Below are 26,488 nucleotides of genomic sequence, written 5' to 3'. Positions count from 1 at the left end.
AACACATTTATATTTACAGAGAGAGAGAGAGAGAAAGAGAGAGAGAGGGGTAAATTATGCCTGAAAAAGGTGCATTGGCATAAAATATTTGTCATATTTACATATATATTTTAAGAATATTTAGCTGTAGTCCATCTATTGCTTTGCATACTTGTTACCCCACTTTCCCCCTGTTCTCCATTGCTCAGGACCTCACAGGGCAGGTATGATGTGGGTGGTGAATCATTCTCAGTGCTGCAGTGACACTGACATGGTAATGGTGTGTTGTGCTAGTACGAGTGGATCAGACACAGCAGTGATGCTGGAGTTTTAAATCCCTCAATGTCACAGTATCCTGTGGGGAGTGTCCTCTGACATTACATCTACAAGGTGGACCAACGAGGTAGGAGTGTCTCACAGAGTGGACAGTGAGTGGACACAGGGTTTAAAAACTCCAGCAGTCACTGCTGTGTCTGATCCACTCTACACCAGCACAATACACACTAACACACCACCACCACGTCAGTGCCATTGCAGCGCTGAGAATGATCCACCACCACATCCCACCTGCTCTGTGCTCCTGAGTGTTAAAGAACAGGGGGGAGTGGGGTAACAACATGGAGAGCAACAGACAGACACTGTGTGGTCAGTGGAGTGTAGATACAAGGTAGGGATTCCTAATCCAGTGATTGTTCAGTGTATATTGTATACTGAATACCATCAGATCCTCACCGCAATGTTCCCCTACTTCTATGGTAAAGCCTTCCCAGACAAACAGAGACTGTTAATGCTGTAAATGTTGGAGAAATGACACAGAGGAAAGACCTGTATTGCTTCATGAACTAACGTAATGTAGCGTAGCTCAGATTCCAAATTAGCTCCAAATGAGCAGAGCAGGTCCTGAGTGACCTTCGCTGACCTTGAGAATTAGCGTAGCGGCTACACCGCGGCCAAAACCCACATCTCTGCTACCGAGCCGATCTCCCTGGCACTAATCAGCGTTGTTTATGCTAACTGCAGTCCGTGTTGTAGGAGTTTATTATTCATCGAGGAGCTGCCGCTGCCTGGACGCGGAACGCAGCCTCGCGGATTAATAATTAAATTCCGCGGAGATAAAAGGAGGCTTTGAAGCCGGAGACGAGGAAATGTGGAGCTCTGGAGCCTCGCGGCACTTTGGAAGCAGAAAAGAGAGAGAAATATAAACAAATGTAAAGCTGATCTGATGGAGGAGGGAAGGAGAGAGTGAAGAGAGAGAGGAAAAGAAGAAAGCTCAGAATGTACAGTACACACAGAGGAAAGCCCAACAACAACAACAACAATATATCATTCTTTTATCTTTTTACTACATGCCGAAATACTGCTGTGAGGGGGTGATGGCATTCGTGCCCCAAAACATAAACTGGATGGGGCTTAAAATGGATCTTAAGCTCATGTGCAACTGCTTCAAAGCGTCTCATTTTTCGGTAACAGGCGCGGAATAAAAAAAAAACAAACATTATTTCAAAGACTGTAATAAAACGTACAAAAGAACAAAAGCAGCCCCCCCCCGCCACCCTTCGTAAAGTCCCTACACGCGTGAGTGAGTGAGAAACAGTGCTCCTAGTGGTCGGGTTCCAAACCACGAGCGAGTATGTGATTGAATGAGTGAGAGATTTAAAAGAGCATGTATTTATATATACTTTATTATGTATTTTACTTGGTAGGTGAATGAGTGAGTGAGTAAGTTAATGAGTGAGAATTTGTGTGAATGTTTGTACGTGTGAGTGAGTTCGTATGAGTGAGTTCGTTTGTACGTGTGAGTAAGTAAATCAGTGAGTGTGTACAGAACTGTGCGAACGTTTTAGGCACCAGAGATTATGAGATTTAAAAAGCTATATATCTGAGCTATAAGTGTTTATTTGCCTAAACAAACAAACAAACAAACAATAAACAACGCCCAACATTAGAATAAAAGCAAATAACATTCCAGTGAGTGTAATATTCTGTGTGGGAATGTGTTGGTTTAATTTACCAAAGCTCTCCTCGTGGCAGTCCACATTATTTTATCATCCAGTACCTAGTTTTAGCGGTTAATAAACAATGATTTTAAATAATGCGTGCTGTTGGTTTAACAAATTCATGTAATCAAGTAGAATCTGAACAAAACAATATTTATCAAACTCACTCACACCTATAAATATTATCTTATATTTCTTATTTGATTTATATTATTTTTTGTTTGTATTTACCGTGATTATATATAACAACTTTATACAAGCACCACACTCACTGAGAAGGCATTAGATTAAATATATATCATTATCTTACGTGCCTAAGGATTCTGTGTATCAGTGATTAAGTGAGTATGTGAATGAGTGAGTGAATACGTGAGTTCTGTGGTGTCCTTTGCATTTAAAAAAGCTCCTGACCTTTATCAAAGTGGAAGAACTGTCTGTAAATTTTGGACAGATTACACGGTAAAGAAATGGCACTGACAGACTGTAATTAGGCAGCATTTAAGACGGCAGTTAAGGTGGAACGATTTAAACGCTATAACGTCATTAAGGCTGTGATTAATTCTAAAAGAAAACAGAGCTGCTTTTAATTTGGAGAGTGGAATAGAGTTATTCCAGCACTCTGCGCTAGAGAGGTTTATTTTCTTTAACGAGACTGGACATCACTTCTCCCGAATCCCGCCGGGAAAGTCCAGTGAGATTCCGGTGGAGATTTCTCCTGCTGTTTGTTACGAGATGATGAAAGCTTTAAAACTGGGTGCTGTCAGCTCTGATTCTGGTTTTTTTTAAATGAACGTCGTCACCTAGACCAAACGCAGCGAGACGGGAGAGACCTGCTCACCTCTCAATGCTAATGAGGGAAATTCCTCCTTGTCTAGACCTGTTAGGGTCAGCACCAGTCGTTGGACTCTGCATCGCCGACACTGCATCTCCATTTCTACACCTCTTCCGAAGCTCCAGAGCAGGGAGAAGAGCTGATCTCAACTGTGTACGTCTTTGTCTACACTTTTTTCTTGGAAAACCACGGCAAAATACAGGACTGTGTTCCTCTTCACTGCAGTAACAATCTCTACCTTTCTGGGAAAGCTTTATATTAGATGTTGGAACATAGCTGTGAGGATTTGATGGCAGCCAAGGAAGCATTAGTGAGGTCTGATGCTGATGCTGGACTTAAGTTTTTATTTGGTGTGTTCTTCCTGTGTCTGTGTGGGTTTCCTCCAGGTGACTGTCTGTGAGGAGTGTGGTGTGTTCTCTCTGTGTCTGTGTGGGTTTCCTCCAGGTGACTGTCTGTGAGGAGTGTGGTGTGTTCTCTCTGTGTCTACGTGGGTTTCCTCCGGGTGACTGTCTGTGAGGAGTGTGGTGTGTTCTCTCTGTGTCTGCGTGGGTTTCCTCCGGGTGACTGTCTGTGATGAGTGTGGTGTGTTCTCCCTGTGTCTGCGTGGGTTTCCTCCGGGTGACTGTCTGTGAGGAGTGTGGTGTGTTCTCCCTGTGTCTGCGAGGGTTTCCTCCGGGTGCTCCGGTTTCCTCCCACAGTCCAAAAACACACGTTGGTAGGTGGATTGGCGACTCAAAAGTGTCCGTAGGTGTGAGTGTGTGAGTGAATGTGTGTGTTTGTCTGTGTTGTCCTGTGAAGGACTGGCGCCCCCTCCAGGGTGTATTCCTGCCTTGCGCCCAATGATTCCAGGTAGGCGCTGGACCCACTGTGACCCTGAACTGGATAAGGGTTACAGATAATGAATGATAGAAAACTCCATTAATTTCAATGAATACATTTCACATGCGGAGCTTCTCTTTAAGTTCAACTTTGGTGAACTTTGCGAGGACAATTCACGTCCCCGACTCATATAGCTACTGATCTGTGTTCTCTCTGATGCGGTCCGTACTCTCTCTGCATTCTCTGAGTCAAAATGGACGCAGCGATGACTGCTGCAGTTTCAAAACTCAAAATAACTCTTTATTGTGGATTAAAAAATACAACACAAGAGAGAGTCACAGTGAAGCAGAGCTATCAAAACTATTCTCTGAGAACTCTTCATTTGCACACTGCTGCTAAAACACCAGCTCTTCAGCTGTGACACTGCTGAAACAAAATGGAGGGCTGTTTTCAGCGCTGATTTCCAGCTCCGCCCACAGCCAGGCCCACTTCACCAGGTGACGCTAAACACAAAAACCCAGATACTAACTCTGATGGAGCGTCATCACTCTAGAGAAGACGCCCCAATGTTTTGGGGTTTACACCCCTCTTGGCATTGCACAGCTACTCTAGAGCATCTCATGTTATTCATGATTTCCAATGAAGCTGTGTGTTAATATCATATAATGAAAGAATATAAAGCAGTGTAAGTTACAGCACCTCCTCTCTTCTTCCAGTAAACGCGGACCTGCAGTTGTCCGTCCTGGTAGAACGGCGTTCCCACCTCCAGAGAACTTGAGGCTCTTTTCCCAGCAGAAAACTCCTCCTTCTTCTGTTTCGGTGTTTCTGATGGGACAGGACGGACAAACACATAACTATAAATGTTGTTTTTTTACGTTTCTAGTAGATATATACATTCCAGATGCTGGAAGAATTGACTCGTTGGGAGTCGACTCCTCTTCACTAAGAAGAGGATTCGACTTTCTCCTTTGATTGTTTAATTTAATTTCTTTGATTGTTGAAGCCTTGAAAACAGCAAACAGCCCAAGCATTTTATTTTTTTTCTATTTTTCTTGTAATTTCCTTTTTGTAAACAAAATCTAACGAATCATTTATCATTTTTTTCGTTTAGTTTTTATTAATTTATGAAAAGTGCAAAACATTTTGTTATCGTTGACATCTTCAAATGATATTTTTTAAGTTCTCATCTAGCCTTCGTTGTGAAAAATAGCTCGTCAACAAATATTTTTCACCATAGTTTTCCTTTGTGTTCACACAATGGGGGTATATCAGACAGAGAGAATGGTCAGTTCTTGGGACCAGACGTCCTCCTCTAAAAACCCCTCACAGAAAGTGAGGACAGTAAACGGTGGGGGACAGGGGACAGTGGAGGTGAATGGAACCAGACGTCCTCCTCTAAAAGCCCCTCACAGAAAGTGAGGACAGTAAACAGTGAGGGACAGGGGACAGTGGAGGTGAATGGAACCAGACGTCCTCCTCTAAAAGCCCCTCACAGAAAGTGAGGACAGTAACAGGGTGACACTGGAGAGTGAATAAAATGCTGGGCGTGTTGAAGACGTGGTGACATCTGGTTCCATTCACCAACACTGAAGAGAAATCTGAGCTGAGCAAATGAACCCAAATGGACCCAGGATGATAGTCTTACTTGTGTGGGTGGAGTCATTGTGGTCGGTGGGGGTGCTGAAGTGCAGAGAAGCCTTGGGGCTCTTGAGTCGAACCTGCCCCCAGTACGTCACCCCCTGTAGCTCAACACTGTACGACGTGTTCTGTAATAAACCCTCCAGATCCACAGAGGATTTAGCCTGAAATCAGCAACACACACACACACACACACACAGTTATAACAGACAGCAGGAACAACACTCTTTATAACACACAGTGTATATTATCTCCATAGACAATGATACTGGACGCTCTGGAGCATCATCATGAGCCTAAGGTCATCATATCCAATACCAAGAGTCCACCAGAAGGGTATATAGGCCCCCAGGTGCGCACACACACACACACACACACACACACACACACACACACACACACACACACACACACACACTATGGCTGTGCCAAATCATATAGTTTGTGATAATATTGTCATAAATTTAAAAAAAAACATCAGTTTCATGATAATAGTGATATTCTGAATTGTTCACGTAATGACATCATGCAGTTACCTGTAACAGGGCATACATTCTTTAATTTAATATAATTAATATTAATTTAACCTTTATTTTGTTGCTTTCATATCGCCAAGAATATCGTTATCGCCAAAATACGCTGAAATATCATGATATTATTTGAGGGCCATATCGCCCACCCCTAACACACCCACACACACAAACACAGGTACAACATTAGGCTGTGAGTGTCAATGAATACCTTTGAGACCATTTCCCATAAGGAAAATGTTATTGCTCATAAGCTGCTCCGTAATAGCTCAGGAGACATAATGATTTTCCCAAAATTTGTTATGAGAAAAAGAATGAGACATATGGAGACACGAGAGAAAGAAATAAATGAGAGATAAAAGAAACTTTACAGTTTGAGTGACAGATTGTGACTTTACTAAGAGCTACACTAAAACTCCAGAGGAGACACACGTGAGATCTCTGAGGTCTTTATCTCATGAGACACATTTGAGCAGCAGGAATATCTCTGTTGTCTTTCCATCTGATCTCACTGTTGTGTAGGAGAAACTACAGAGACATTAATGAGATCTCATTAATGAGATCCATCATTAGCATCTGATCTCACTGATGTTTCTGGTGCTGAATGCCATCAAATCTTCACAGCAATGTTCCACTACATCTAGTGTGAAGCCTTCCTGTAGAGAAGAGACTTCCGCTGAGGAACAAATTCCTTGTTTCAGCTGAAGGTGTCCACAAATTGCGTTTAAATTTTAAGTTTTTATGCTGTGGTGAAATTAAAAATAAATTGAATTACAGTTGTTTGTGTTTTTGTTTGTGAACTTGTGTGGTGCCCAGTGACCCACTGTTTCAGGAATGCTAAAACAAACACATCCAATAAAATCCAATCAAAGCCCGACTGCAGAAGTGAGTGGAACAGCGGGAGGCGCTCTAACGTTTCTAACAAGAAACATGTGCTTCTCACGATCTCGCTTCTCTGAGGGGCTTCAACGACTTGAGGTTCATTTACAAAATAAGAGTTTACCGTGTTTTAGTTTTAAAACAAGGGTCTGTAAGGGTTGAGGTAGATCACTGGATGATATAATTAATTAATGACACTATTGATAACAGTATGCTGCCACTGTGGTGGACCACTCAAGTGTTCGTGTACTGTACCTTTAATTAGGGAATATAATTGTACACTATTCTATATTAAAAGTAGGTTTTAAAGTTTTAAAGACACCCCATTTCATCTCCAGGACTTTTATTGTGTTTTTTTATTTGACACAGTTCTATAAGGAAAGATTACAGATATCCCCCTCTCCTTCTGGAGAAGAGAATGTAATAAACACTACTACTGTACCTTTAAAGTTAGATTACACTGTTTGTACCTTTAAATGACAGTAATGCACCTGTACTGCACCTTTAATCCTGAGAGTGTGCTGCAGAGTCAACTCTGGTGTCAGTGTTAGATTTACCCCGCCCACGGTCTTCCTCCGCTTCTTCTTCATGGGAACCATTGCTTTCCCAGGAACCGTCCAACTCCAGAAAACCTTAAAGTGATGGACTGGGAGATCGGACTCTTCGGGAAGCGTCCACTCCAGACGTGCGTTGAGCAAACCGTCCGATCCCGGCGAGACATCACTCACCTTCAGAGCAGAAGGACGCGGCGGAGGGGACGGGTCTGGAACAAGGACAAATAAACAAAGGAGGATTAATGCACACGCATCCGGATATAAAAAAATATACGGAAAAAAATTAATGTGAGAAAATAAAAAAGCAAAACAATCAAATGTAGTTAAAAAAAGTAACAGAAAACTGAGCACAGAAATAGCAATAAAAACTCAAAAATAAAAAAGATCCTCTCTCTCTGGATAAAATCACTTAAGACTAGAAAACCTCTTCAGAAACGGGAATATTGGTGTAATATTCTCATGCGTTCTGAGGGTGAGGTGTTAGAGACAGAGTAAATCTAATACGTTTCGAAGCACAAGCTCCAGTGTGAAGATAAAGAAACCCAGAACATGTCTCAGCTGATCCACTATGTGGATATTTATATAGTGCTTCACTGCTGACTTCACACAGCCAGGAACTCCAGTTAGATCATCGCCTCAATGACGTCAGCTCTGAGATTTTAATGAGAAAATGAGCCAATTTCTGAACCAGTTTCCTTTTGTAGCTTGATGCATTCACACCTGAAAACCATTTAACTCCACTCCGTTAGCGACCGGACCTTTAACCAGGACGAATAAACAAGCCACGCTCTCGGGAAACTCACGTCACACGATAGACCAACACTCTCCTCTGTTACTGATACATGCCAAATATAATCTCAGCGGAAATCACCTTAAAACATGGCAATACCTTTAATGTTCCTAATTCTGAGAGAGTTGTGAGAGTGTTATGATTATTCCCCTGATTTAAAGACAGTTTTACATGTCTTGAGTGATTTTATCTTCAGAAAATCTGTTTTATTTCACAGGTTACAGCACTGGCCTTAAATTCAAATGATCTCCAGGTCTGAATAAGAGTCTTTCACTGGATAAATTCACTTCCAGTGATCTACAAACTGCTGAATAATCTTACAATAATCGTATAACCATCTCAGATCAATATTAGAAACATTAGAGATATTGAATAGATTTAGGATATTTTCACTTAATACAAAAGCTTTTATTATATTATATATATATTTTTTTTGCAGTGACAAACACTGTTCTCAGCTTTATTAACGTTTTTCAGCTTTATTATTCCTTGAATTAGTAAGAAATAACGTTTTCTGACTATCAATAAACACAAGTTAGGAACTCAAACTCCACTGTATTTCATTGCCCAGGTACAACACAATGACTATAAAATTGAATTTATTTATCTATCCTAATGCCATCAGCTCCTCACAGCAATGTTCCAACACCTAGTTTAAAGCCTCCGCAGAAGAGTAGAGACTTTTACTGCATTAAAAGAGGAACACAGTCCTGGTTAAGAGCCTTTGTTTACAGTGGGTATATACAGAGGAGCTGGGTGTCTCGGCTAGGTCTCTTCGCTGACTAGCGCTAAGCTAAAAATAGCAAAAGTAAGTATGATGGATTCCAGCGTGTATTTCACTCGAAAACCTGGTGTAATCCACAAATTCACTTTAGTTTAAACAGCTTAAGCCTTTCACAGTGCTACATGTCTCTTCGAATATAGCACACGGTAAATGTAGCCATGCTACCCGCTAATCTATGACAGAAATCTTTACCTCACTCTTGGCTCTTAAAGACAGAACGCTGTGTTTTAAAGCTGTAATGTCCCCTTGCTAATTCAGATTTAATACACTTTATGTCTGAGTAACATGGGGAAAACCAGTGTAAATGAACACGAGTGTGCTAACAGGCTGCATAAGTGTGGCTCTGATTATGACTGTCGGAAAGAATTAGCCGCTAAAGCTTTAGCATTTTAATGTATGTTTTTAAACAATTAGCATGGAATAAAGCAGTGACTCTTTAGAGGGCGCAGTGTATTTTTCACTCAACTTTAAAGATGCAATCAGTCATTTTTTACCACCAAAACATAGCAAACTACAAATTTATGAAAGTGACTTTTTAAATAATTTTACCACTGATTCTATTAAGTGTGACCATCAATCCTTACATTAACCAGTTAACAAAGCTAAACCCTGGATTCAATGGGGGCTTTAAATGAAGTTTAAAATAGAATCTCTGACATGTGTGTCCCAGGACACGTAGGTGTCAGTGAATATGAATTTAAATGATTTAAATCGCAAACGTCTCATTTTCCAAGATTCCCGTCGGCAGAACGGCGTTCAGATCTGAAACAGATTCCAGCCCAAACTTAAGTTATTCTGGTGATTATTGATATTTTACAGATGAGATCTGTCTTGTTTATATATTTACAGGTTGAGTAGTTTCACATCAATAATTTTCCATGAGATTGAGCTCCAGAAAGTCTGCGGATGGAGGTATTTACTGAAGCCTGTGTCTGAAATGTTCTTATAAATAAACAAGGCTTTATTGTTTTCTTCTGGTGATGAAGGCAGGAATGAAGCACACTTGGCCCAAAGAGAGCGACTTAACATCAGATGTAAAATTCTTACAGTCTTCAGGAATGGTCTTCAACCATTTTTTTGTCATTGAAGACAACAGAGTAGTCTCTACGCTTTTAAGAACAATCCTCTGATGTTTCATTTCAAGTTTGAAACTCTAGATTTCTAGATCATATTTGATTTAATCCTGGAGTGCCCACCTCGAGATGACCGGAAGTGTTTGCTGGGCGCGGTGAAGCCGCGGGTTCCATGGACGTTCACTGCCGCCACTCTGAATTGGTACCACCTGCTCGGCCTGGTCTCAACCAACCGGACCCTCTCTTCTGCCACCTGTGGGCAGTGTCAGGTACAAGTTAAACAGAACATGCTTTGGGCTATAACTGATTTATTCTCTGTGTTTCACAGCTGTACAACACGGTACATCTGTAATGTTCCATGGTATATCTCATGGTACATTACACACAGGATTTATTTATTTCTGACTAAGCGCAATACCGACTGACCTGTGCCACGTCCTGCCAGGGGGTAGCGCCATCCTCGCTCGGGTGGATGCCGTGATTCCAGCGTTGCTGAACTACATAAACCACTGGCTCCACTGAGATGTTAAACTTAGACGACCAGCGAATCTCCAGCTGTCCGGACGACTGCTCTGTGAAGACCAGCTCCTTCCGCGGCTTCAGTGGAGCTCCTAGAACAGGAAGAGAGAGAGAGAGAGAGAGAGAGAGAGAGAGAGAAAGAAACAAACACAGAGATAGATTGTTAACCCCATGAACCTCCAAAAAGAGAGCTGTTTTCTGTATGTTTACCATGTACCATGCAGGAGGTAAACTTGACAAATATCATACAAACATAATTCAAATAAAAAATACTGAGACAAATATAATTCAAATATTCAAAATGTAGATGTATGTAGTTATATCATTGCTTTAGCTCCATACAAGACCTAGCATTAATTAAAATTGTAATAAAATCCTAAAAAAATGCTAGTTAATGCTAATCCTTGTTTATTATTATTATGATTAATTGTGACATTGCCTTTTCATTTATTAAGATTTATTAGTGACATAAATATCGTGAATTAATGTACCCTTAGTGTTCTCCCTGTGTCCGCGTGGGTTACCTCCGGGTGCTCCGGTTTCCTCCCATGGTCCAAAAACACACTTTGGTAGGTGGACTGGCGACTCAAAAGTGTCCGTAGGTGTGAGGGTGTGAGTGTGTGTGTCGCCCTGCAAAGGACTGGCGCCCCCTCCCTGTAATTGTGGGTAGGGTCCTGAACTGGATAACGGCTACAGACAATGAATGTATGAATGTACCCGTACTGTAAAGTGTTACCCACACTTTTATCCATAAACCTGAATTTAAACCCATTAGCCTGACCTGAGAACAGTGGTGGAGACGTGGAGAATGTGTACTTTATTTGTATATTAATCTATTTTAACCAGACAATCCCTTTACTGTGCCTTTAATGAAATGTCTTGCTGCTCCTCCAGCTCGCATCGGCCAGTCTCCTTTTAATTACCGTCACCAAGCTACGGGCTTCGAGCAACACGTTTCGCAAAGGAAAGCTTTACCCAAGCGTAAAGCTGCGAGTCTAAACCCAACCACTTTTCCCACACCATGGTTTTCCTCCCACTCAGCCCTCGGAGCCGCAGTAAATGCTACCATGTGCAATAAATTAAAGATTTATTAAGTACAGGGCTTATGAAGACATACACACACACACACACACACACACTCACACACAGACACACGCGACTCCAGAGGAACGTACTGCTATAGAAGATTAACCCTGCATCCAATTCTTAGCAGCTGTGAAGGGAAAGAGCTGTTGATGGAACTGGAGACTTTAACGACATGAAGATGGGGAAAGAGCAGCAAATAACTCCCATTCATCTCCATTAATCAGAGCGAGGAACGCAGAGGAATTCCTTGGCTATCGGCACCAAACGGAGCGACAGGTTTTTCGCACTGTGCTTAAATATTTAAGATTGAAAGTTGACTGAAGCAATTCATCGATTGCAGAATCAAACTGAACTGAACTGAATCTGTTTCCCCTTCACTGCTGCTTTTGTTAATTTGCTGCTCATTGATATATCCACATCTACAGCAGGGGTTTTCAACCTTTTCGTACATGTGTCACCTTTAGAGTGTCTATTTTAAACCTATGGCACCGTGCCATTACGTAGATATTTTCTTTAGGGATGGACAAAAATTCAATTTCACATAAATAAATATCACAACATAAAGGTTTTCAATAACAATATGATTGAGTTCCTAACTTGTGTTTATTGATCGTCAGAAAACATGTTATTTCTTACTAATTCAAGGAATAAGGTTTAAAAGACCGTTGGTCCCCCTCCCCCCAACGGTGTTGGGAAACTCTAATAGGCGTCTTGCCTGTGACGTAGATGGTGGACAACAACTCTAGAAGCTGCACTTAATTTAATGCAAAATGAGGAAAAGGTGTGTTGTTTTTGGCTGCAATCATTCAATGTACAGTGGGACATCTGTGAACAAATGGCCCAAAGATCCCAAAATATCCAGAAAATGGACTAAACTTGTCAACTTTAAACGGGCACTTTGGAAAGGACCATCCGCTCACTCCGTTATCTGTAGCTCATTTCACTGGTGCTTTTCCAACAATATGGACATGTAAGGACACCAACGAAAGGTGTTCAAGAGCCTCTGTAACATGGAGGTAAACAGGGTAAGGACACTCACTTCGCCTGTTTTAGTTGGTGTTAGTTAACGTTAGCTTGACTCGCTAAACTCGGTGGCTCAGATTATACTCGGCTACGTAGCTGCATTACGGAGGTTTATAGTGTCGGATGAATTAGAGTTCGACTTCGATCACATTTACAAGAATAACGGTACCTCTAAATTTCAGTTTAGCTTATTGCTAGGCTATTGTCATGAATAATGTTGGTTATTTAGCTAGATACTATCATAACAGTCTGTCATAACAGTCAGTCATAACGGTGTTTTACCGCGGCGTTGTTCAGCTGTTGTCCACCAGTGACGTCACGGTCGCGTTCAAGAATTTCCGCAGCGAGCTCGGGTTTTTCCGTCAATTTAATAAAATTGTCAGTTTTAAAGCAAATTACGCTGCTATTTTCATTTTAATTCATACTTACATCTGTCAGTAACTACAATAATGTGAAATATTCACGGAGGTCCATTAAGTGGTGCTTAGCCTTTAAACTGTGTACTGGACAACAGTGTGTAGTTATATCATCTATACCCAAAGATGAACACAGCAGCTGTCCTTCACCCTGTGTAATAAATGGACCAATAGAAAAGCTCAAAAATGACTTGGAATAGAATATTTTTACACATCCTCTGAAACTGAAGTTGATTTTTCACTTCTACCATGAACATATTGTGATGATGATGATGTGCTGCAGGCTGGAACACCAGTGGGAGGGGTCAGTGGCAGTTGTAATATCAATCATTTCCAGCTGCAGCCAACCAGACACTAGATTTTCATTGTCAATCACATTCTATTCAGCCAATCGACAGCATTTGTTTCTCATTTTCACTGCAGCCGCTCGCCTCCACAGTTCCTCCAAATGAAGACAATGCCCATGAGAGGGACACCGCAATGTTATAATTATCTGTCAAGTGTTTGAAGTTTAAAATCTCGTAAGTTCATGTACGCCACACATCAGTGGGGTTTCACTGTGACTGACCGAGTGTAAACATGTGGGGAAAATCTCATCAGCCCTCAGTGCTCAATAGTCTCCTGAGACCACCAGGTGTACACAGGGACTCGGATTTCAGGAGTTTTTTCCTGTTCACACTGCGCACATCTGTCCTGGTGGAATCAGATCGGACCTGAGCTCCTGTCTGATCCGGGTCAAGGTGGAGCTCACAGATGGGCGGAGAATCGAAGAACAGCTGGGAGGTGTACAATTATGGTTTCCAAGATACAGCACTGTAACACCTCCCCCCTCCAGAAAAACCTGGACAGCTACAACCATCCCACAACATTCCTCCAATACACACACACACACACACTTTCTCTCTCATCGTATTCCCACAAACACGCACACACACTTACACTCATTCTTACCCCAACCACTGCTGGAACATTTCATTAAACCACAACACAAACACACACACACACAGAGGGAGAGAGAGAGAGAGAGAGAGAGAGAGAGAGAGAGAGAGAGAGAGAGAGAGAGAGAGAGAGTCATACACCAACACACAAAGACGCATTTACACACCATTACACATTCTCTCTCTCTCTCACTCACACACACACACACACTCTCAAATACAATCACACACACACATATATGCTTACACATATTTATACTCCAACCACTGCTGGAACATCTACTTAACCACACACACACACACACACACACACACACACACACACAGTGTTTAACTGTCTCCAGGAGCTGCAGCAGTGTAGTGTTCACGCTGAAGGCCTGACGTCACGTGGTGTGGATGGTTTTACGACGAGTTTCTGTTTTCAGACTCACTCCCGAGACATCAGAACCCAGAACCAGAACCTTTATACTTCACAGAGTACACACCCACCAGACATAACATTAAAGACAATGCAGTGTGTCCACTCACTGTCCCCTCACTGTCCACTCTGTGAGACACTCCTACCTGGTCCACCTTGTAGATGTAAAGTCAGAGACAGTAGCTCATCTGTCACTGCACAGTGTGTGTTGGTCGTCCTCTGGTCTTTCATCAGTGGACGCGGGTCCCTGTTGGCTTCATGTTTTTGGTCGGTGGACTATGCTCAGTCCAGCAGTGACACTGAGGGTTTTAATAACTCCAACAGCACTGCTGTGTCTGATCCACCCATACCAACACAACACACACTAGACAGTGGAGCTGAGAGAGGGAACAGTGAGGGGACAGTAAAGCTGAGAGAGGGGACAGTGGAGCTGAGAGAGGGGACAGTGGAGCTGAGAGAGGGGACAGTGAGAGGACAGTGGAGCTGAGAGAGGGGACAGTGGAGCTGAGAGAGGGGACAGTGAGGGGACAGTGGAGCTGAGAGAGGGGACAGTGAGGGGACAGTGGAGCTGAGAGAGGGGACAGTGAGGGGACAGTGGAGCTGAGAGAGGGGACAGTGAGTGGGACAGTGGAGCTGAGAGAGGGTACAGTGAGGGGACAGTGGAGCTGTGAGAGGGGACAGTGAGGGGACAGTGAGAGGACAGTTGAGCTGAGAGAGGGGACAGTAAGGGGACAGTGGAGCTAAGCGAGGGGACAGTGGAGCTGAGAGAGGGGACAGTGGAGCTGAGAGAGGGGACAGTGAGAGGACAGTGGAGCTGAGAGAGAGGACAGTGGAGCTGAGAGAGGGGACAGTGGAGCTGAGAGAGAGGACAGTGGAGCTGAGAGAGAGGACAGTGGAGCTGAGAGAGGGGAGAGTGAGAGGACAGTGGAGCTGAGAGAGGGGACAGTGGAGCTGAGAGAGGGGACAGTGAGGGGACAGTGGAGCTGAGAGAGGGGACAGTGAGAGGACAGTGGAGCTGAGAGAGGGGACAGTGAGGGGACAGTGAGGGGACAAACAAGGACCTCTGTTCCTCTGTGTGAGAGTCTGGTGGGTTTTGTGCAATGCAGAGGACAGAGAACTCAGCTCTGGGTCAAGGACACACACAACAGAACCAAGGCCACGGTTCTCCACCTGCAGAACATCTGAGAGAGATCTGGAATGCCAGCGAGTAATGCTCCATTTGGCCCTGACTGGGAATGAGGTTAATGATTTCCAGAAACCAGGTCTATCCAGCCCTGCCCACAAGACTTCTCCTGGCATAGGCCACACCCCCTTTTCCTCCCCAGGACCCTCCCCCTCCTCTGGCCCCTCCTCCTTCTCCTTCAAGAGTGAGGCACACATAGAAACAATTACTCTGTCCACAAGCTCATAATGAGTCTGGATCTTAATCAAGGCCACAGCCTTGGGTTGGGAAGCAGCAGAAATGGGTTTTGACGTTAATAACAAATCAGATGTACTAGATAACTATGAATGAAAGGTGCTAGATTGTTCTACAGAATCTCTTTTACAATTACTTTGTCACCTCAATGAGCTCATGAGTCTGGATCTCAATCAAGGCCGTTGTGTTGGGCTGTGGAGCAGTGGAACTGGGTTCTGACATTAATAATGACCCAGGTGTTCTAGATAACAATGAGAAAGAACTCCACATGGTTCTACAGCGTCTCCGTCCCATTGTTCTCTCATCATGACAATCTTATTATGAGTCTGGATCCCAATCAAGGCCTCAGCCTTGGGCGGTGGAGCAGTGAAACTGGGTTCTGATGTCAATAATGAACCAGACATTCCAGATAACAACGAGACAAAATTTCTAGATATCCACAGTGTATCAGTCTAAATTCAATCACCGTCCCCTTCCCTGAGGTGCTATTAGCCAAGCTGGATATTTTCAGTGGGGTCCAGCAACAGGGGCCCAAGATGGGTCTATGCCTCCCACCACAAGGAACCGTCATTCACTCAACACAACACAGAGAGAACGTTCACTAAGACATAAACCACGAGTTGTATCACAGTGAGGTGACCAGCTGGACTGGACACTGTGTAACATCTGGCCAGAGGTGGAGCTGAGGTCATCAGTGTCAGTGACTGAGGAGAGGGAGGGTGAGTCGGTCTGGTCTGAACCCAAATGGCGGTTCTCCACTGCAGGGTCCCTACTCTACTGGACTCTACTGGTCCTGGTCTTGGAAGCGGGTTCTTTTCTAATCACTGTTCTCTCGTGGTTCAGAGTGAACTGAGTAGGGACTAAATGGTGGCGTGTAAACCTTGCAGAGCACTGAGTCCAGAGAGAATCGTCACTCTACGCCACGCAACGCAGACGACCAGCACTAACTCTCCATCTGTAAAATCTCCAGCTACAGCAGAGATCACGTTTGTTTTTACCCGACTCACAACGGCAGCTTGTAAAATTACGCCGTGGTCTTTTGAAGAGGTTCAAGCGCTCCTTGGGTCAGTGGTCGACGAAAGAATCCAACAAGAGCTGGGTGGTGCAACAAGGAAGGAACAAACTCTTCTGATGTGTCTGAACTGATGAGGGAGCTGTGTTCAGTCCCCAACAACAACAAACCATGAGTAAACAATGCTTAACATTACTGCCGCCGTTGTTCTGGTTTCCAAAGCCTGCTGTTCCCCTTAGAGAAGTTTTGAGACGACACCAGATACATTTCGCGGGGGAGCTGTGGGAGTGGTCAACCAACCAGGGACAAAACACTGAGCAGAGTCCAGTAGAGACCAGTAGAGACCAGCAGAGTCCAGTAGAGACCAGCAGAGTCCAGTAGAGACCAGTAGAGACCAGCAGAGTCCAGTAGAGACCAGTAGAGTCCAGTAGACTAGTACAGTCCAGTAGAGTCCAAAAGAGACCAGTAGAGGCCTGTCGAGACCAGCAGAGTCCAGTAGAGTCCTGTAAAGGTCTGTAGAGTCCAGTAAACACCAGAGTCCAGCAGAGAACAGTTGAGTGGAGTAGAGTGTAGCAGAGTAGGGACCATGCAGTGAACACCCCGTGAGTCCTGTTCTGTTTAAAGTCCGTGTTGTGTGGTGACTGTACCTTTAAACAGGTTCCTCGGCACCTGGCAGGTGTGTCCACAGCCGTTTGAGCAGCACTTTCTGTGGGCGGGGCATTCAGCGTCGGCATCACAGCTCTCCACACAGGCGGCCGCGAATCCGATCGCTCGCTCTGGAGAAGGACACACCCCCTGCTTCACCGCCTCAACACTTCGCAAAAACTCACAACTCGTCAAACACTCATAATGCTTCTTTGGAAAGAGGGACTGAGAGAGAGAGAGCGAGAGAGAGAGAGAGAGAGAAAACGCATTAAAGTGTTATTAAACGGACTATAGCGAGAGAGATGGTGAAAATAGAGACGTACCTCACACAGATCCTGACACTGGTTCTCCTTCAGGTCCCATGATGCCTTGCAGGGTTCTAGACACTGGAGAAAGAGAACCAAAAAGACATGAGCACATCCAGAGAACCAGAATCGCTCTGTCATTAGAAAAGTTATAAACATACTCACTGCTGAGAGTGTTTCTGATAAAGTGGCCAGTGAGTGTCAGTAGAAGGGGGGTGTTTCTGATAAAGTGGCCAGTGAGTGTCAGTAGAAGGGGGGTGTTTCTGATAAAGTGGCCAGTGAGTGTCAGTAGAAGGGGGGTGTTTCTGATAAAGTGGCCAGAGAGTGTCAGTAGAAGGGGGGTGTTTCTGATAAAGTGGCCAGTGAGTGTCAGTAGAAGGGGGGTGTTTCTGATAAAGTGGCCAGTGAGTGTCAGTAGAAGGGGGGTGTTTCTGATAAAGTGGCCAGTGAGTGTCAGTAGAAGGGGGGTGTTTCTGATAAAGTGGCCAGTGAGTGTCAGTAGAAGGGGGGGTGTTTCTGATAAAGTGGCCAGTGAGTGTCAGTAGAAGGGGGTGTTTCTGATAAAGTGGCCAGAGTTGGTGTTGTTCTGAAGCAGCTGCAGATGGTAATAATTCATGTCAAATTCTTTTCTCTCTTTGTTGTGAACGGTAGAAAACACAGGTGGTGTGTTCTTAAAAAAGGAGAGGAACGTCTCTCTCACACACACACACACACACACACACACACACACACACACACACACACACACACAAAACCCCTAAATCCCTCTTTTACAAATCACCAGCGCGCTTTAAGCCTCAGGATCACAGGCTGATAGCTGGCGGCTAAATCAGCAACACATTCCTGCAGCGTCAGAGGAAAAGAAGGAGAAACAGAACAAAGGGTTCTCTAGGTTTTAGCTTTGAGACGATTAAGACCCCACAGCAGCTCCTACACCCACTATCATTCCTCCAACAGAGGTGGGCTTCTCACACACGTCCTGAGGGCTCTTGTTCTTCTTAGGGACAGTCTGATTTAACACACACACACACACACACACACACTCACACAAATATCTGTTACCACACCCGATTTTCGGAACCCCTGCTTTCTGATCCACACTTTGATGTTAATAGCAGTCACCTCAGGTTAGGAACTGGGTTCTTCAGCGCTGGGAGGAATTATCTAGTTCTGGAGGCCGGTTCCGTTTGACTTTCAGATGGGTCCTCCAGCGCTCTACTTAATAATATAATGTGGTGTAAGTGACAGTGTGTGTGTGTGTTTTGTCTCTGAGGAAGTGAGCAGTGAGATGATACCGGAGCAGGAGGCAACACACAAACACACACATACACACACAATCAGTTCAATTATTAATTACAAGAGAGAAAAAGAGACACAGAGGGCGGGGGGCGGGGGGAGAGAAAGAGAGAGAGAGGTGGTTCATGAATTAGACATGTGTCCCAGAGTCGGAGGAGTCTGGTTAATTTATGAGCGGAGAGAAAACAAAGAGAAAAAGAACGAGAGAGCGATGGGCTTTTGTCTGAGAATGAGCTTCACGTTAATATTTCATCACACTATCCTTTACAGAACAAACAGTACGACAGTGTCGAGACATTTATCTCCTTCTCTGTAGTGTCTCATTTATATCTCCGTGGTGTCTCGTTTAAACCGCTGTAGTTCCTTTCTAATATCTCTGTAGTGTCTCCTTAATATCACTGTGACATTTCCTTAATATTTTCGTAGTGTCTCCTGGATGACAATGAGATCGGATGATGATGAGATCAGAAATGATAGAGACTGTAGTCTCTTGTCTCTTGCTGCTCAGATATTTCTCATGAGAGTCCAGGATTGTCCCCTGTGTCTCCTCTTGAGTTTGATTGGAGGTTTCAGTGGTGTCTCACTCTGGGCTCAGTGCTGAGATAATAACACTCCTGTTTATCTAAAAACAGAGGTCCACCGTGCTGGACACAAGCGTCTCACGTCTCTGTTCTGAGGTGTTTCAGGAGAATCCGCTTTGAAGCTCCTGAGACAGTAATGAGAACGTTTTGTGAAATGAGATGGACGAAGGATCTGAGATGCTGACATGATTCTTCCTCACGCGCTTTTTGTGTTTGGGTCCCGGGAGATTCCAGGAGAGTTTTAATCATGAGGAAAGGCGCTGGTCTTAGAGGATTGGACAGGGCTTTATCCTGGGATTAGTCCGGGAGGGAGGGATTGGAGCCTTATCGGAGACAGACGAGGTCTTTACACTTCTTATGACATTCTGACATACTGAGCTGAGTCTGGCGATAACCTTCAGCATTCCAGGGGGCGCCAACGTTAACAAGCTCTGGGAGGAAAATCAGGGACTGATTTAAGGCCCCAAAACCGAATCCGTCACTCATCATTCCAGGAAAGTGAAATGGAGGCATTGGCGGCGTCCTGTGTCACTGATGAAGGACTAGAGGACGAACAACACACACTGTGCAGTGACAGATGAGCTACTGTCTCTGACTTTACATCTACAAGGTGGACCAACGAGGGAGGAGTGTCTCACAGAGTGGACAGTGAGTGGACACAGGGTTTAAAAACTCCAGCAGTCGCTGCTGTGTCTGATCCACTCAGCACTAACCCACCACCGCCACGTCAGTGTCACTACAGCGCTGAGAATGATCCACCACCCACATCATACCTCCTCTGTGGGGGGGGGGTTGAAGGACAGTGGGTAAGAGAGGTAACAAAGTATGCGGGGCAACAGGCAGCACTGGATCTGTTCTTTAAGCGGATTTTAAGAGCTTTCCTGACCACAGAGCAGCCGTTTTCTGAAATTAGATGTGATTGAGGAGTCAGACCTGATTGTATCTTAATCGCCACTAATTTGGAGCGAGGGCGTGGGCGCCTGATCTGATTGGATGAGCTGCAGGACGAGAGCTGAATGGTAAACACTGAGATGACGAGAGAAAACGAGTTTCAGACTGTGGAAAGAATTAGAAAGGAATTAATCCCCGACACTTCAGGATCGGGCTTTTTTCAAGAAATGAAGATTAAATCAACGAGAATACATCCTGCCAGTGGAATAACACACATCCTATGGGTAAAATCACTTAAAACGACAAAAGATTCTAGAAAGAACTGTGTGGATGAGTGAAGATTATATTCGTACAGTGCTAAAGAAACACAGAAAATGACGTAAATACATCTCTAAATAATTAAATAATAAGAAAAGTTTGCGTGTGTCATTTTTACTAGTTGAGATTATGTTTTTTTGCAGTGTGTGTGTGTGTGTGTAATGTATATGTTGTGTGTATGTGTGTGGTAAATTCTTCTCTCTGTGTGTGTATGTGGGGCGGGGGTGGATGGTCAGACACAGCGGTAGAGGACGTGATGGGGATATGGTTGATATTAGTGATAGTAAATGTGTGTGTGTGTGTGTGTGGTAAAACCTTGTGTGTGTGTGTGGGATGGTCAGACCCAGCGGGAGAGGACGTGATGGGGACATGGTTATTAGCAGTGATAGTAAAAGTGTGTGTGTGTGTGTGTGTGTGTGTGGATGGAGTGTGTGTGTGGGGGGGGCTTCTGTCTCATTACTCACCGTGGTGGGTGGCAGGAAACCTCCAGAAAAAAAAGAGAGCAACTGGGGCCAGAACTTTAAAAGTGAGCCAGATTCAGTACATCATTTAAGCTGCACCCTTTACTGACACAGCATGATGCACTGGAGCAGCTACACATGAGCCTAAGGTCATCATGCCCAATTCCAAAAGTCCACAGAGGGGTTTAGAACCCCGTGTTCTCTGGAGTGATGGAGCTCAATCCAATAACACTGGGACAAATTAGGCTATCAAAACTAATCCTGCACCACCAAAACATGACTGCGTTAGGCTTTAGGTGTCTGAATGCCACCAAATCTTGACAGCCATGTTCTAATATCTAGTGTAAAGCCTTCCCAGAAGAGTGTAGGCTTTTGAGAGCTATGCGAGGTCCCACAGGGCTATGCACTGGGCCCTGTTGAGTTTCATATCTAGGGGCATGGATTTATAGACTTCTGTAGATTTGTAGAGTTGTAGCACTTAAAAACATACATCGGAGCCAAGGGTCTGTAGATCTCCAGATGATGCTAGGTCAGTAAATGCATACAGTCACCTCTCTCCAGCTCTGTCCAGGGCCGTCCCACTTTAACGTCAGATAAACGTCCACCAAAAGGAGATTTTAAGTGTTTCCTGAGATTCCTCCCACTCCTGTAAAACCCGCACCTCCCGAGTGCGACCCTTTGTCTCTCTAGGAGAACCCGAGCAAAACCATGACCACACAGAAGCCGTGGAGAATCGGAATAACACATGGATCAATGGGAACAAACTCTGGAATTCAGGAGCTCCACCCATCACACACCTCCTGAACCCTTTCACACATTCACGGTAACCCGGAACATTTACGGACTTTCCCAGGAGGTGCATGTGAATGCAAACGTTTATAACATCTGTCTCGGACATTACTCTGACTTTATCTAACCTCCAGTGCACAGTCCGGAAAATGTGTGTGAGCAGAGCCAGGAATGTTCCGGAGTATCACAGTGAATTTATGCCATGCCTGAATCACTTGGAAAACCTCCATCTGTAAAAGGTGAAAGGACAACTCTGGAAAATGTCCAAAATGGCTTCTGGTTTTCCTTTCTCTGTTTAAACACTGTATGGAACTTATTTGTTGTCACCTAAAAGGATGTAGAGAGCTGCCTTGGAGACACTTCCGTCAGGATACATGACGCACTCATGGATCGACTTCCCAAACGATTTCCCTCTCAAACAAACGCACACAGAGTGGATGAGAGGTGGAAGACTGAATTAGGACATAGACATATACGCAGAAAGACGAAGGATTCTTCCTGTCGTTAATGAAGTAAGAGCCGGGGAATTAATCTCGGAAAGTGGAATAAACTGCCCTCTGAATCATTTCACAGTCTGGAAAAGCACTGCCTATTTCTATCTCTACCTCTGACTGGTTCTGAGCCTCTTTAGAGCCATCAGCGTGACTCCGTTCCCGTGTTCCTTTATTCGCACAGGCGCTTTCACCTTCACATCCAGCTCTGAAAGGGTCAGGACAGGAAAATGTGTCTGAAAGACTGAAAAGAAAAGAGACAGAGCAGAGAAAGAAAAGAGAAAGCTCCGGTGTTTGTTCTGTAACAGGCTTCGTCTCTCAATGCCTTCGTCTCCGTGAAAAGACGGCACTCAATGCCAACGGACCCTTGCATCCCCCGCACCCGGAACTGAAAGAGACCTTTCTGTCCGAGCGCAGAGACCTTGGGGAGACGAGGATGGAGGAGAGAAAGAGGAACGTATGAGGAAAAATATTTACACAAGATTTGGGTCTACTGCTGTGAGAATTTGATGGCATTCAGCCATATAAGCATCAGTGATGTTGGATAATTAGTTCTGGGGCTCCAACTTGTTGCAAAGTTATGGGACAGAGCTCTATTTCCAGAGGAACCTAAACACTTGTGGAAACATACAGAGATCTGAGCGCTGTTGATGAATTAGCTTTGTCGAATCAAGCTCCTCCCACCAGTGTCTTATTTACATATAATTTATAGGAAGCATGCTCTAATTCATGCAGATGTTTAGGCAGTGAGTCAATGAAAACGAGTTCAGACGTAAATGGTAAATGAACTGCTCCCCCAGCTGTTCAAACTCTACAGCGTTAAGCTGTGGTCCCGTTGGGTTTGTGTTGGCAACATTTCTTGTGCAAAATTCCATTAATTTGAATGAGATTTGCCGCAAGAGGCTACAACACCAGCTCTACAGATGTGAATCTGTTGATCCAAAAATGGCGGACTGTTTACAGCGCTGATTCCCAGCCCCGCCCACAGCCACACCCATTTCATTAGGCGAAACGAAATGCAAAAACTCTGCGTAACCAGGACTTATAGGGCCCTGAGAGGGAATGCTGTGAAACATTTCACGGTACGAAATGAAGCTGTGTCAGGCTTCAGTCCCCAACTGTGTCTGGGAAAACAGGCTAAAGCTGAAATAACGAGGAGTGAAACCATGCTTTCCTTTTAAGAAAACTTTGCCTGAATCAAACCAAACAAACCCGAATTTGTGAAACGTTCCTGGGGTCTTTTCTCCAGCTCTTTAGCGGGGGGTGGCTGAGGAGATAAAGAAACCAAGACAACAAAAAGGAACTGGACAAAGAGCCGTGGAATTGTGGTGCGGAGGCACGCCGGCCTCCTGGGCCTGAATAGGGGCGACACTGGGGCTACGGCATGCTAATGAAGGCTAACACATCCTCTCTGAGCGGGGGTTAATTACCATAACAACTGGACGCTAATGGCAGCGGAGTCACTCTGAGCCGAGGAAGGACTCAGTGAAAACATCTCGGATGTGGTGAGCGTTATTCACCAGTTTGTAAACATTTGACCTTGTTTTAGGTGATTTTATCAGGGGAAATCTAAAAGGTCTGTATATAATTTTCCAACAACCATCATTTTCTAATCATCTGCTGCTGGAATAAAACACTTTATCTCTAAAAAAGTAAACAATGCTTATGAAAAAGCCACTTGTTTGGCGGCTGTCCACATTAAAATGTGAATCTGGAGTCCACCAACCCACACGCTGGGAAAGAGAGCCCCCCCCCAATCAGTTTACTGCATGCTGCCCAGGTCTGAAAACATAGAATAGAATGAGCCGTTCTGATTCTGCCCGACTTCTGACATCAAGAGAAACTGCCCAGCCCCCTCATCTGAGTCTGTCCAATCACAGCGCTGAACCCACATTTATGTGAGAGACATAGATTAAGACAAGATTAAATGCAGTAAAACAGACTGAAAACAGAGAAGAAAGAGAACTGAGCAAAAACAACTAAAAACCAGAGGTTCTGCTCCTCACTGCTGTGTGCTCAGGGTCGGGGTGAACAGAGGGAAAACACTGTGATTTGGACCAAAGCAGCTCTTATTTCTGACCTCAGCTCACTTCGGATTCTCTGTGTTTTGATGCTGAACACAGAAAAATCCTTGACCAGACTCTGAGATAAGCCCAGATTTATGAACAGACTGGTTTTCCACAGAAGGAACCGTGAAATTTCCTCCAAACTACTGACTACACTCCAGATGTATACACTTATTAAGAGATTGGTTTCACACTTCACTTCAAGTCTCTCTGAAAAGCCCCTGAACTGGGAACTGCGGCGCAGGCTTTGATTTTGGGAAAGTGCTGATGGACTGGTGAGGTCAAGCCTTCTTTGTTTAGATAATTGACCGCTGTTTACAGAGTCTTTGTGGAGACTGAAGACCCCGAGACTAGGCGAGGGGACAGTCTGCTCAAGCCGTGAGCTTTTGTGAAGTTGTTTGCCTTGCTTTCGATTAAAGAGAAAGGGCTAAACAGCAGCTATTCACTTTCGCCGCAAACTCACAGACGATGGACTCGGGGCCAGAGCGCTGGGAGAATATCATGCAGTGTTTCTAAACTTAGTGTATGTAAATAGGTCTATCACAATAAACACACTATAGATTAATCGCACGATATACAGACATTTCCTTAGTTGTTGTTGCTGAGCTCAGTGTTGACCACTGTGTTTACTGTGTGTGTGTTAACGGGAGTGTGGTGTGTTCTCCCTGTGTCTGTGTGGGTTTCCTCCGGGTGACTGTCTGTGAGGAGTGTGGTGTGTTCTCCCTGTGTCTGCGTGGGTTTCCTCCGGGTGTCTGTCTGTGAGGAGTGTGGTGTGTTCTCCCTGTGTCTGCGTGGGTTTCCTCCGAGTGACTGTCTGTGAGGAGTTTGGTGTGTTCTCCCTGTGTCTGTGTGGGTTTCCTCCGGGTGACTGTCTGTGAGGAGTGTGGTGTGTTCTCCCTGTGTCCACGTGGGTTTCCTCTGGGTGTCCCGCTTTCCTCCCACTGTCTAAAAACACACGCTGGTAGTTTGTCAACTCAAAAGTGTCCATATGTGTGAGTGTGTGTCACCCTGTGAAGAACTGGCGCCCCCTCCAGGATGTGTTCCCGCCTTGAACTGAACTGGATAAGCAGCTACAGACAATGAAAGAATGAATGAATCTTATATCCTTTGGTTCATTGTCTGTAACCCTTATACAGGCTTTGGGTGTGTTGGAGAGGTGTGAGTGTGAGCAGGTTCTGTCGAGACTAGCTCCTGTTTCTCTGAAATGAAGGAGTGAGAAGCAGTGAAAGGAGGTTTGTCGTCACCTGTAAATGAACAGAGAAAAAAAAACGACAGGATGGAAAAGTAAACTCATTCGACGGTGCAGTGACTCAAAGTAAACACTCTCTCTCTCTCTCTCACTCCCAGTCTGTCTCTTTCATTCTATTCTCTTTCTCTATCGCTCTCCCAATCTTTTCCCTCTCCACTTCATTCTCTATTGTCTCCCCTTCTTCCTTCTCTATGTGCTTCCCCCTCATTCTCTCTATCCACTCTCTCTGTCCCTCAGTGACTCAGTGTCTCTCTGTCTTGCTCTCAGTCGATTTTCCAGCCCCAGTTTGACACAAGCAATACAAATATAAAAATAAACACTCATCCATCAGTGTTCCTGTTCCCCTTCTGTTTGTTCAGTTCATTCAGTTAAAGGCTGCACTGAATGAGGAGCATGGGGAGGGGGGGCTTTGTGGTGGGAACATCAGTTTGGGAGGGGGTGCGTTTGGGCAGGTAGGAGATTTGGGTTGTAAGGGGTGGTCAACAGAAATACAACAACTGCACAAAATAAAAACAAAAAAAACATCCATGCTGGAGAAGGGCTCTAGTCACTCACACAATCTCAATCACACCTGAGGACAGTTTCACTCAGTCAATCTTCCTACCAACATTGGTGTGTTTGGACTGTGGGGGGAGAATGGAGCACCCGGAGGAAACCCACGCAGACACAGGGAGAACACACCACACCCCTCA

The 26,488-nt window shown here is 44.5% G+C and overlaps 1 protein-coding gene across 1 annotated transcript in view; it reads right to left on the bottom strand.

Annotated features, from left to right (window-relative positions):
- The window catches only part of LOC136710843 (anosmin-1), a 46,424-nt gene that overhangs the window by 4,343 nt on the left and 15,593 nt on the right, over positions 1-26,488 (bottom strand). Inside the window, exons 3-9 of the mRNA XM_066686689.1 lie at positions 17,673-17,735; positions 17,352-17,574; positions 10,302-10,486; positions 9,999-10,128; positions 7,232-7,437; positions 5,273-5,429; positions 4,327-4,452 (exon numbers count right to left, since the gene is read on the bottom strand). Coding sequence (XP_066542786.1) covers positions 4,327-4,452; positions 5,273-5,429; positions 7,232-7,437; positions 9,999-10,128; positions 10,302-10,486; positions 17,352-17,574; positions 17,673-17,735 — 1,090 coding nt within the window. The remainder of the gene's footprint in view (positions 1-4,326; positions 4,453-5,272; positions 5,430-7,231; positions 7,438-9,998; positions 10,129-10,301; positions 10,487-17,351; positions 17,575-17,672; positions 17,736-26,488) is intronic.

Source organism: Hoplias malabaricus, chromosome 12, assembly GCF_029633855.1.
Source record: "Hoplias malabaricus isolate fHopMal1 chromosome 12, fHopMal1.hap1, whole genome shotgun sequence".
Lineage (NCBI taxonomy): Eukaryota > Metazoa > Chordata > Actinopteri > Characiformes > Erythrinidae > Hoplias > Hoplias malabaricus.
Note: the sequence above shows the minus strand (reverse complement) of the source record. Positions and strands in the feature narration are given on the sequence as shown.